The sequence below is a fragment of the Carassius gibelio genome, chromosome A12, assembly GCF_023724105.1.
Source record: "Carassius gibelio isolate Cgi1373 ecotype wild population from Czech Republic chromosome A12, carGib1.2-hapl.c, whole genome shotgun sequence".
NCBI classification, from domain to species: Eukaryota; Metazoa; Chordata; class Actinopteri; order Cypriniformes; family Cyprinidae; genus Carassius; species Carassius gibelio.
Window position 1 is genome coordinate 16,491,417 of NC_068382.1, and position 12,315 is coordinate 16,503,731.

Sequence of the window (12,315 nt, forward strand, 5' to 3'; positions counted from 1 at the left end):
AAGTTCTTAAACGGGTGTTTTGCTAAATCTAGAAGTTTCTCAGGCTTCGCTCAGTCCTCATCTTTTATGTTTGTTCTCAGAATGGGGACACCAGCAGGTGTGAGCCTGATGCAGGGGTGGAGGGAGAAGGCTGGGGAAGTGACACTCACACAGAAAATTCCAAAAAATCATTCTTCTCTTATTTAATGTTCTTTTCAGTGTCACTCGTTCCCCCTTGGTTTACAAAATGCCTAAATTTCCCACTCACAGAAAATCAACCATTTTACTGGCATAAATGAAATCTGCAGGAAGGACTTGCTCGCATGAAATATGAACCGTATGCTGAAACTCTTCCTGAAGGAGTACAACATCTTTCCTTGCACGTGGTGCCTCCACTCAGTGGGTTGATTCGAGTTCAGTCATGGACTAGTCTGTTTCTGCACCACTCAATACTGAGCCCACTGGCAACAATATGGTGAGGGGCTATATAAACAGTAAATATACAGACTTGCAACAGTTGCAGTTTAGTAGTTATTAATATTTCTTAAAACAGAAAATCTACAAAAATTGCTTATATTGAAATGTTGACTTAAAACCAGCGGTTGATTTGATTCTTTCATGGATGTTTTCATGCACTTAACTAAGGTGCATCTCAATAAATTAGAATGTCATGGAAAAGTTCATTTATTTCAGTAATTCAACTCAAATTGTGAAACTCATGTATTAAATAAATTCAATGCAAACCGACAGAAGTAATTTAAGTCTTTGGTTATTTTAATTGTGATGATTTTGGCTCACATTTATCAAAAACCCACCAATTCACTATCTCAACAAATTAGAATATGGTGACATGCCAATCAGCTAATCAACTCAAAACACCTGCAAAGGTTTCCTGAGCCTTCAAAATGTTCTCTCAGTTTGGTTCACTAGGCTACACAATGGGGAATCATGGGGAAGACTGCTGATCTGACAGTTGTCCACAAGACAATCATTGACACCCTTCACAAGGAGGGTAAGCAACAAACATTCATTGCCAAAGAAGCTGGTTGTTCACAGAGTGCTGTATCCAAGCATGTTAGCAGAAAGTTGAGTGGAAGGAAAAAGTGGAAGAAAAATATGTAAAACCAACCGAGAGAACTGCAGCCTTATGAGGATTGTCAAGCAAAATAGATTCAAGAATTTGTGTGAACTTCACAAGGAATGGACTGATGCTGGGGTCAAGGCATACAGACGTGTCAAGGAATTTGGCTACAGTTGTCGTATTCCTATTGTTAAGCCACTCAATCAGAGGTGTCTTACCTGGGCTAAGGAGAAGAAGAACTGGACTGTTGCCCAGTGGTCCAAGGTCCTCTTTTTAGATGAGAGCAAGTTTTGTATATCATTTGGAAACCAAGGAGTCTGGAGGAAGGGTGGAGAAGTTAGCGCAAGTTGCTTGAAGTCCAGTGTTAAGTTTCCACAGTCTGTGATGATTTGGGGTGCAATGTCTGCTGGTGTCGGTCCATTGTGTTTTTTTTTTGAAAACCAAAGTCACTGCACCCGTTTACCAGGAAATTTTGGAGCACTTCATGCTTCCTTCTGCTGACCAGCTTTTTGAAGATGCTCATTTCATTTTCCAGCAGGATTTGGCACCTGCCCACACTGCCCAAAGCACCAAAAATTGGTTAAATAACCATGGTGTTGGTGTGTTTGACTGGCCAGCAAACTCCCCAGACCTGAACCCCACAGAGAATCTATGGCGTATTGTGAAGAGGAAAATGAGAAACAAGAGACCCAAAAATGCAGATGAGCTGTCTAACTGTCAAAGAAACCTGGGCTTTCATACCTTCTCAGCAGTTCCACAAACTGATCACCTCCATGCGACGCTGAATTGAGGCAGTAATTAAAGCAAAATGAGCCCCTACCAAGTATTGAGTACATGTACAGTAAATGAACATACTTTGCAGAAGCCAACAATTCATTAAAAATGTGTTTTTATTATTTTTTTATTGGTCTTATGAAGTATAATTTGTATAAAGTATTTTAGACCATTTTTGTGACTTTTTGATGCAACAAAAGCTATGTGAATTGCTTTCATTCTAGCTGTATGCAACATTTTAAACTCTGGCTTTTGGTCAACCATTTGCCCAGATTCACCACAGACTCCTGTTTAGACAGGGAGGTGAAGGACATCTTGCTGTATGACACTTTGGCTCTGATTAACCTGCAGGGCCTGTGACCAAAGGAAGATCACATTGGAGGAGAAGTGCCAGGTAAAGGAGAGACTCCAGGAGAACCGCTCTAGATAGGGCAGGTAACACAAAAACAACTGCACATATTTGAAAGGTTTATGGAAGCCAATTTCCACCACAGAACAAAAAAAAAGTAATAACTGACTTTTCCCACAAAATTACTGGTTTATAACACAATTCTGAATTTATTTCTAGCAAGTTTCTAACTTTTTCATCATGCAGTTTTCAGCTCGTAATCCAATCTTACAGAGGATTTGAATTATAAATTCAGGTCTTATAATTAAGGACTTTTTTTCTCAGAATATTGTTTTCTCGCAATAGTTTATATATGTCTTTAAACGGGTGCCTGTTTTCATGTATCAAAGTATCCGTCTATCTGTCAGAATTCTTTCAAGAACTGTTTTGGTACAGAACAGTGAGCTGTACATTCAGAATTTCAAGACAATGTCCAAGTTGCTTATATATTGTATATTATTGTTTAACACAATTATGAGAAAAGCATCTACACTGCAATATGTTAACTCAAAATTGTGAGGTTTAAACTAAATATTGTGAGATAAAAAAAAGTCACAATTACCCTTTTTGTCGCTGCAGAAGTGGGCCTCCATACTAGTTTTATTCAGTAACCTACATTACTACATGAACTTCCATGTGTGTTGGATATTCGTCAGTCACAGGCTGCTAGTGTGGAGCGGATGGAGAAATATAAAGCAAAACATATGGGTGGATTCCGGCGGATTTTCCCTCGGGAAGGAGGGGAGAAATATGAATAGTATTTTTAACATAGCAGCTCACTCTTCTGGGAGACTGCAGCGTCCAAAGAAAACTTCAGCCCTCGCACCAATCCTTTGTTTCAGTGAGTCATTCTTTTTAATCTTTATATGTGCAATTATAATAATTGTTTGCATTGTGTTTTGCAAATTTCATTGGTGGACTAAACATTCAGTTCCTTTGACCTACCACTAGAGGGACCCTGGTGTCTATATTTGAACTCGTGAATAACTAAAGAATTCCATTTGGTGTGATCCGTTTCTTTAGCTACCAACTACGCTGGATCAGACCACCTTGAAGGGAGAGACACCTGTTGCTCTTGATTTAATAGAGGAAGAGGAGGCAGAGAGAGTCAGTGAACTTGACCAGCAAGAGACTCTGCTGCTGAACATGGGTGTGTTGAACCAGGTGTGCCAGCTACTTCAAAGTGTCAATCATCTTACCGAACTTATCAACCACTCACGCAAACACACCAGCTTTCCTTTTTTTAAAATACATATTTCTATTAAGCTTTGTTTTTGTTTTTTGTTTTAGTTCATTGGCCATTTTACTATTTACACATCATTAATTCAATTAAAATGTTTAATTTCCATTTAAGTTTTTAACTTTGTTTCGATCAGCAAATATGTGACCCTGGACCACAAAACCAATCTTAAGTGTAAATTTTTCGAATTTGAGATTTATACATCATCTGAAAGCATGATGCATGGTTTATTAGGATCAGACAATATTTGGCTGAGATACAACTATTTGAAAATCTGGAATCTGAGTGTGCCAAAAAAAAAAAAATTCGAAAAATTGAGAAAATCGCCTTTAAAGTTGTCCAAATTAATTCTTAGCAATGCAAATTACTAAACAAAAATTAAGTTTTTATTTATTTACAGTAGGAAAAGTACAAAATATCTTAATTGAACGTGTTCTTTACTTAATAACCTAATGATTTTTGGCATAAAAGAGAAATTGATAATTTCGGCCCATACAATGTTTTGGCTATTGCTAAAAATATACCCCAGCAACTTAAGACTGATTTTGTGGTCTGCAGGAAAAAAAGTAAGTAAATTCTCCTTTCTTACCAAACAATATTCCAAACTGCCTTAATATACTTTCTCTATCCAGTTGGACTCCATTGCAGAAATTTCTTGGAGGCAAAAGAACTTCTGCACTATGATGCAGCAGAAGGTGTCTACAAAAGCTAAGCCCTGCCTGCAGTGTATACATTCCCAGCCACTGCACAACTGAAAGCTGTGGCCCTCTCTAGAACACGTCTGCTCCAGCCAGTTCAGACTGAACTGGGAGGTGTGAAACACTGTGGGGTGGAAGAGATGGTAGCATTAAATGCAGAGCGGCAGTCATCTGCAGGCTACTAGTGCTCAACGGATACCTTTGACAAGTGATGAACTGTTTGAATAGTTCTCTTTTACTCCCATATCATTAAACCAGAAGTTACACATCTCTTCTTTCTCTGCTTACAGTAAATGGGTCTTTCGCTTAGCATCTGGGCAGCATGAGTTCCTCTTTGGCTGAGTCGAGAGCGAGAGGGTCAATGCTAGGAGTGCTTCCCTACGTTCTAGGGTGAACACAGGGTGCCACAATGTTCCGTGGCCCCAAATCTCTCTATGTCATTTTTTCCCTGCTCCTCTTGTCCCAAGGCCACACCTCTCCCATGCCCTTCGAAGAGCCCCTTGCAGAGTCCCCCCGCAGGAGCACAGCCACTGACCCAGGATGTGTACAAGCTCAACATAAACAAGTAATTCAATAACATTAGTATGGAGAAAACAAACTAAGGAAGGTGTTCAAATGTCGGAAATAAATCAGAATTAGTAGGTGAGAAGGTCTGCATTCAACTGTCTATACCGAAAATGTGAAAATTCATTCTTAATAGAAAGCCATTTCTCCGTATTGTCAACTTGCATTTAGTCAGTAAGTGAATTTTGGCAATGCAGTGGACAGTTGCCTGTTCTAACCCTTAATGTTTTTTATTACTGCACACTCTTAGTTTGAAAGAAGCCATACATTAATGATTTTGATATAAATTAATGTGAATCTGCTTTTTAGCACAGCCTTTGTAAGCTATTTGACTTCATCAAACCTAGATAATATAAATAAACATTTAAATAGAAGTTTTTATAGTATTTTGTTTGTTATTTCTAGCATTCAAATCCTAACACTTCAAGGGAGAACTATCCTAATCCTGACACTTTTTAGTTTACTATTCCTTTGTTTCGTTCTGTGCTGATTTGATAGATTTTGTTAATGAATACAAAAATGAAGAAAAAGGACATTTACAGACAAATTGTACTTAATCTCCACTACATGTTTCCCGAGAACATTATCAAACGTAGGGGGGATTTGGTAAAAACGTTTGTATAGTATTTAAAAAAAAATGTATTATTAAAAACTAAAATATTGTATTTTTCTCTAAATTAATGGATTTTGAAAAGTTTACATATTGCAGTAGAATATGACTGTGAATATCTGTATAAGTACAGAGCTAGAGTACAATTTGACAGTCATGTTGAATTTAAATCATCATAAATATACTAACATATTAAGAGGGCAGTCACAGAATTATGGGTAAGGGTCAAAGGTGGTTTGGTTTTAACATCACACCCTCCATGGACAGGGGACAGTGCATCAAAAAATTATACAATAATAATAATAATAATAATACTTATTATTATTATTATTATTATTATATAACTGTTTGCAGAAATCGGTGTAATTTAATTTGATCGATGAACACTCGTAAATAGTTTGGTAACATTTCAGAATTAGTTTAAAATTATTTTTTAAATATTTAAATTCAAATGTTTTGCCCTGTATGACGTAAGTTTTAAATAATTCAGATATGAACAGTTAAGTGCTTTTTTAAAATTATAAAAAATGTTATTAGCTTCAATGACCCACATACCAGATATTATTTTATATTAGAAGTGTAATCTGATATACGCATCAAAAGACTATTAGGCTAATTATATAAAAACACCCGTTAATTTATACTTTTGCAATTAAATTATTATTAGTAGTATTATTAGTATTATTGTTATTAAAGAATATGAATATATTGAAGAATATTAAGAAATATATATTATTTAACAGGTTATTTAACAACAATAGCCTAATCATCATCATCATAATAAGTGGTTGTTTTACAGAATAAAGCGGGGTAAATGCAGAGGCAGGGGCTGTGTTTGGAACCGAGGAGGCCTACGCTTAATTTCCCGTGGCTTGATAGTGCAGAAAATGAAGGCAGTAAATCTAATTAGTTGTTCCTCTGCTCGTAAAGTAAATGCAGAAAATTAAAGCAAATGTGGTATTGAAAAAAAACTTGCAAGCTGTTCAGCAACGCGTTGTTTGCTTTCTTATTTTCTCCAGAAAATTACTCCGTTCCTCATGGTGCAAACAGACAGAGCGGAAAAAAAACACCCAAAGTTGCTTACAATCTAACTATTTTTTGTTTTTCGATAGTCCAAGAAATAATTACATTTAAAAGCAAAAAATATTGTTGGCTGGATGTTTCTGTGCTCTTGGATTCGTTAAGAGTAGTATTGTCCTGTTCTAGCCGCGCAGATTCTTTGTCATCCTTGAATAAATCGGACTTACAATGTTTACCACACGATGGCGGTGTTACTCTAGTCAGGACATCCCAGTCTGACCTGAAGAGAAGTTACACACTTTACTCGTTTTACAAAAATATTTCTATATAAATAGTCAGTGAAAACTTGTGAAACAATTACATAAATTTTCAAATATTAAAAGGACCTCCTCTTAAGCTTAGCTTCTCTACACACTTACACACTTGATGACGTTTTCTAAATGAAGCAGGCTATAATTTCAGTAGCCTATACATTGCATTAGACCTGGACAGACGAATATCTTAATCATCAAACCATAAACATGACTGTGATGACCTGAATAAATCTATTTTGTTTGCCCACTGGAAGCATTTGGTTTGTCGTGTGCTCTTGGCTGGCACTGAAACGGTTTACCAATGTAACACTCCTACTCCGCCTCCCCCTCTACCTCCCCAAGAGCTCCCTCTCTCCCCTTTTTCATCTCTCCTTTTCACTCTCTCCTGCTCTTCCTATCGCAAGCTCGTGCTTTGTCTGTTTGGAGATGTCGAGCCCATCCAATGATATAAGGAATCAATAACTTACGCCCATATGCAACTCACTATCAAAGAGAGTAAAAACGGAAAACTATTTATTGCTTGGGGACCATCACTAAGGAGCCATGTGGGTGCAGCTACGGATACATTTGTCTGCATGAATATTTACGACATTTGTAAGCATATAATTTCCACCCGGATGAATTCATTTTTATTGTAACAACAGGCCTGCGTTTGCTCAATTAACATCATTCATCAAGAGACTGCTTGATCTCAATAGTTGTCAAAGTTCCTTCTTCGGGGAGTTGATCTTGCAGGCGATGAGTTCTTACTTCGTCAATTCCCTCTTCAGTAAATTTAAAGGAGGCGATTCTCTGCGCTCCAACTACTATGACTGCTCAGGGTGCGCGCCGGATCTTGGAGGCAGATCGTCTGTGCTGTACGGTCACAACTCAGGATCTGCATTTCAGCACGCGGCTCAGTTCCCGGATTTCTACCACCACGGTGCATCCTCCTTCTCCCATGCGTCCTACCAACAGAACCCGTGCGCGGTAGCTTACCCTGGCGATGCCACGGGAAACATCTTGGGCCAGGACGGTTTACAGAGACAGGCGCTCTTCAGTGCTCCAGATGCGGATTTTACGCAGTTTGGGGATTGTAATTTAAAAGTCAACAGTATCAGGGATGGTTTGGAAAGTGCAGAACAGTGCACAGCGCAGCTCTTCCCGTGGATGAGACCACAAGGTGAGATGAGTGAAGAGAAACACATCTGTTAGTCCCACATAAAACGCTATAGACAATGAAGGGCCCCCAATTAATCGCTTTATGGCACCTACTGAGGAATTAGCACCCCTTTAAAAAAAAAATCCTGGTTGCTCCGTGTAGCCTACACTTTGTTTAATGCCAATGACTAGAAGCTGTGAGGGCTTTATGACTTTATTTTATTTACACAGGTCGATATATATGAGAAATCAAACACTTTTGTCCCCTCAGCTACCGGCCGGAGAAGGGGCAGGCAGACCTACAGCCGCTACCAGACGCTGGAGCTGGAGAAGGAGTTTCTGTTCAACCCTTACCTGACCCGCAAGCGCCGCATCGAGGTGTCTCACGCACTGGCCCTCACTGAGAGGCAGGTGAAGATCTGGTTTCAGAACAGACGCATGAAGTGGAAAAAAGAACACAACAAAGACAAGTTTCCCAGCAGCAAAGCGGAACAAGAGCAAATCGAGAGAGAGGAGCAAGAGGTGAGCCAGGCGTCAGAAAAACACACATCAGGAGAAGAGGACTCGGAGACTTCCAGTAATCCTAAATAGTCTGTGGACTATCCCATCACTGCAATCGATCCGCTGCAATTTATAGAAAAGTCTGAGGTTCTCAAGAACGTCTGTCGACACGCAAGGGGAGAATACAAAACTAATCATATATTCAATCTAATACAAACTTATAAGGCATTTCTGTTTTCAAACGTTGATTATTTCAGCTTAATATGATTTGATGAATAAATCTCAGTTTTGTAAGGTTCCACTGGTGCGTTTGTCCTCGATTACTCTTGAGGTTACTGGTGCAGAGAGGGCATATGAGGCGAAGGCTGTGTGGTCTGCATGGCGTCTGTTTCCTATCCGTGGGAGTCACAATCCAAGATATATTCTCTTCAGTAACTCTGTTATAGCCTATCAGATGGAGTGAGGAATCATCATTAGACAGTGCATTACTGTATTTGTAAGAAAATGCACTTTTTGTGATTGTTAATTGCTGTTAAAAAAATATTATTCAGGTTTACAGATCTTCAATTGAACTACCTAATGTATGGTTCATTGCGTCAATCATGTTTTTGGTGTATGCGTGATGCTTTCCTGAGATGGGATGGTTCAAACGCACAATGATATTCTTAAAAAAAATTATAATGAAAATTCTGTGTAAATATTTGATATTGCAGTTCCGTGAAGCACTATTCTATTGTATTTTCTATTGTCTTTAACTGGAAGTGGTTCCTGAAAGAAGCCACAATAAAAATGAAGAAAACAATCCCTTCGTCTTTGTTCTTTTTTCCTCTTTCACTGTATTGTCTTGAAAGATTTTTTTGTTGTTGTCTTTTTTCGAGAACACAAGCACCCAAATTATTGTCACTTTACAACCAAAGTAAACCAACATAAAAGCCTCGATTGCACACGTATATGGCCTATAATGTAGGCTTTTTTATATGGAATTAGTATTTAATCTGTAATCCTGTAAATTGTAAATGATTCATGTAACCTAATAATAAAAAAAGTAAATTGTAAACAAATCACATAAGAATTGTAAATGATTCATATAAAATATACAATGACGTAGATTGTATCAATCACATAAAAATCCCAAATATTAAAAAAGGAAATTTTACAAAACGATCTTTTATATTCTCTCATGAGAGATGCATTGCGATAAACATGAGTGGTCGACGTCACCTGGTAAAAAAGTTTTAAAGCTGTTTCAACCATCTTGTTCTGGCGATATTATAGTAGCCTACCTAAAATGATAATGATGAGTTATGCTTCAAGCCACTACAAGCATAAGCAATAATGTTATATATAAAAAATATCGGACATATCCTGTATAGGCTACTGTTTTATTTACGCATCACATATTGACAACAACGTGCCGACCAGAACCATTTGACCCCAAGCCAAAAGTTCAATATGAGCACTTCGTTTCATGTAGGCAGTTTACAGGCTTTTATTACTCTGGTTGGATTCCCGAGCAGTCTGGTCTCAATCTCTGTCTCGTCGTTTATGGACAGCAAGTGCCAGATGCCTCTTAATTATGGTAGGCTATACCTTTCTTTCAGAGCTTTTGACTGTCTTCAGTCTAAAGGATATTCATTGACTGAAATTAAATATTTGAAGATACTGAACTGGGAGCTTTCCTCTGTGCACTCTGGTCTATAAATTGGGTGTATAATTTACTAGTGTGTCGAGTAATTTGAAGTTGATATGATATTTTTGATGCATTTCTGCTAAATGTAAATTTGTTGATATAAAAAGATGAACATAAAAGCATCATAAAATTTTCATATATATATATATATATATATATATATATATATATATATATATATATATATATATATATATATATATATATATATAATTTCAAACCAATGATATCAAGCTATAACAACCTGAAAATTCAAAGTTGGCATTCTAGTGAAAGACTAGTCCTCATTTTAAGGGGTTTCCCCTTAAATTCAATGCAAATTTATAGGTCTAAATAAACTGAATGTAATCCCAGATATTTAATAATAATAATAATTATTATTGTAGACCTACCGTATTATATTAATATGATCGTTTTGCTGTTTATATTCAGAGGTAGCCATCATTAATTTTATATTTGAGCTGCGTTTGTATTTGCGTAAAACGAACCGACCATTGAGCCGTGCGTTATACCAACGACGAATATTCTTCAAAAGAGAGACTGCGGCCAGGTCACATTAAACCTGTGCTAGAGGAATAATGAACTTATTGGCATATTAATGTTGCATGTTATTTTTCAAAACATGGAATCCACTCAAAATATCAATTAAAGTTTCATTTAAAATGTGGGCCTATATGTAATAAGAATTAGTAGTATTTTCAATATAAGAAAACAACATAGCAGCCCAAGAACCCCACAGAACAATTTATTTCTAAATAAAAAGGGAACCAATTTTTATTTTAATTGTTGTTGTATTTTAATACAAATTATGAAACGTAAATTGAGGCCTGGGCTATGCAGAAGTTAGCATCTTGTTTCGACTTGGTGTGGGCTCAGACAGGCCTCATCAGCACGACACATTGTTTATAGACTTTTCAAAAACTGTACCATTCCAAATATTATAATTCTGTCAGATATTTTCTGGCGTTTGAATCCAGTTTGAAAAGCTGGATATCAAGATCATAATTAAAAAATATCGTGTGAGTAATTAAATACACATATATAAGCTATATATATATATTTTTTTCAATTTGTAATGAAATCTTAAATTAATAAAACATTTAAATAAAAAGCCCATGATATTATATCACAGTTCGTTTGGCTTTTCATAATATCTTGTGGCCAAATAGCTACAGCGTCTCGAGTTTAATATTATTTAAATGCTATTAATGACGAGAATACTTTTGAAAGATTAGAATGTAGATTATATGTAAAAAGGACTTTTAAATATTTCAATAAAAACGTTTATGACAAAAATTGTGCTATGTGTATATTCCATATAATTCTCAGTCTATTCCGTCTGATTTTCATTTTCTCTTATTTGTGTAAAGCAACTGTGACTCATTTCAAAACATAAAGTGGAGATTCTTATGAAGATGAAGTGATGAAGATTTATAATATAATAACGAAAAAACACTTTGCAGTTCGTCGATTGTTACACTAAATGCATAATTATGAATACAAATTTAGCAGTCTATTAATCAAAACTGAAGCTTTCTGTACAAATTCAAATGCACGGTGAGTTGAATCCCAATAAAAAAAATATAAAGCCTAGAGTGGACACGACGTTAAAAAAGGTTATGCAATTGCACTCTGATTTTAATTTAGATACAAACAAACAAAATGTTAGCAACTAAGTTTTTAAGAAACATAAATAATTCTGAATGAATACCTCGTATGCTGCTATTAGGGCCTTTCTGGACAACATGCACTGGTGAGCTTCAAGAGCAGGTCCTTCTCGAGGGTAAAAGCCACAGACCATGCTCGCTCATTTTGGGGTTATACTGTTTTATTGCCCCAATAAATGTCGGAAATAAGTGTTTGTTCGTAGATACAGGAAGCAATTCTTTCCTCCACGCATGTTTAGTGCTGTAAAAAGCTTTCACGTTCCATTTGTCTATTTTTCTCTTAAAGTCACCTGACAAAAGAACGCACACTATTGACAAAAATAGAATGGTGCTCTTTTATTTTAGGGCAGACTGTTCGGTTTATTTCAGTTTTAGCCACGAACTGGTCAAAAGAACTCCTGTAAATGGTTACATCTTTTATATTATTACACATTTTTTGTGTTTCGTGTTTAAATTGACACTGCAAAACCTTTGTGCAGCTTGACTATGAACAATGTCTAAAATTGAAATCTAAAATTCTAGTAATAGACTTCTTCATCGAGTAAAAAATAATACAATAGCCTATATTTCCATGGCTGTTAATGAAGTGAAGTCGTGCTTTTCTTTTTCTCTTTAAACGAATAAAGATGGCGGCGACCGAGTAGCTGCT

At 36.5% G+C, this 12,315-nt stretch overlaps 1 protein-coding gene and 1 pseudogene across 1 annotated transcript; both read left to right on the top strand.

The window, feature by feature from the left end:
* Positions 1-4,694, top strand: part of LOC128025649 (tubulin polyglutamylase ttll6-like) — a 7,145-nt pseudogene extending 2,451 nt beyond the window's left edge.
* Positions 4,695-6,909: 2,215 nt separating this feature from the next.
* On the top strand, positions 6,910-9,098 carry LOC128025318 (homeobox protein Hox-B8b-like). The gene is made up of 2 exons (XM_052611556.1): positions 6,910-7,830; positions 8,080-9,098. Exons 1-2 carry the CDS (start codon positions 7,407-7,409, stop codon positions 8,397-8,399), a joined length of 744 nt encoding a protein of 247 aa, XP_052467516.1. The 5' UTR covers positions 6,910-7,406; the 3' UTR covers positions 8,400-9,098.
* Positions 9,099-12,315: the final 3,217 nt, after the last annotated feature.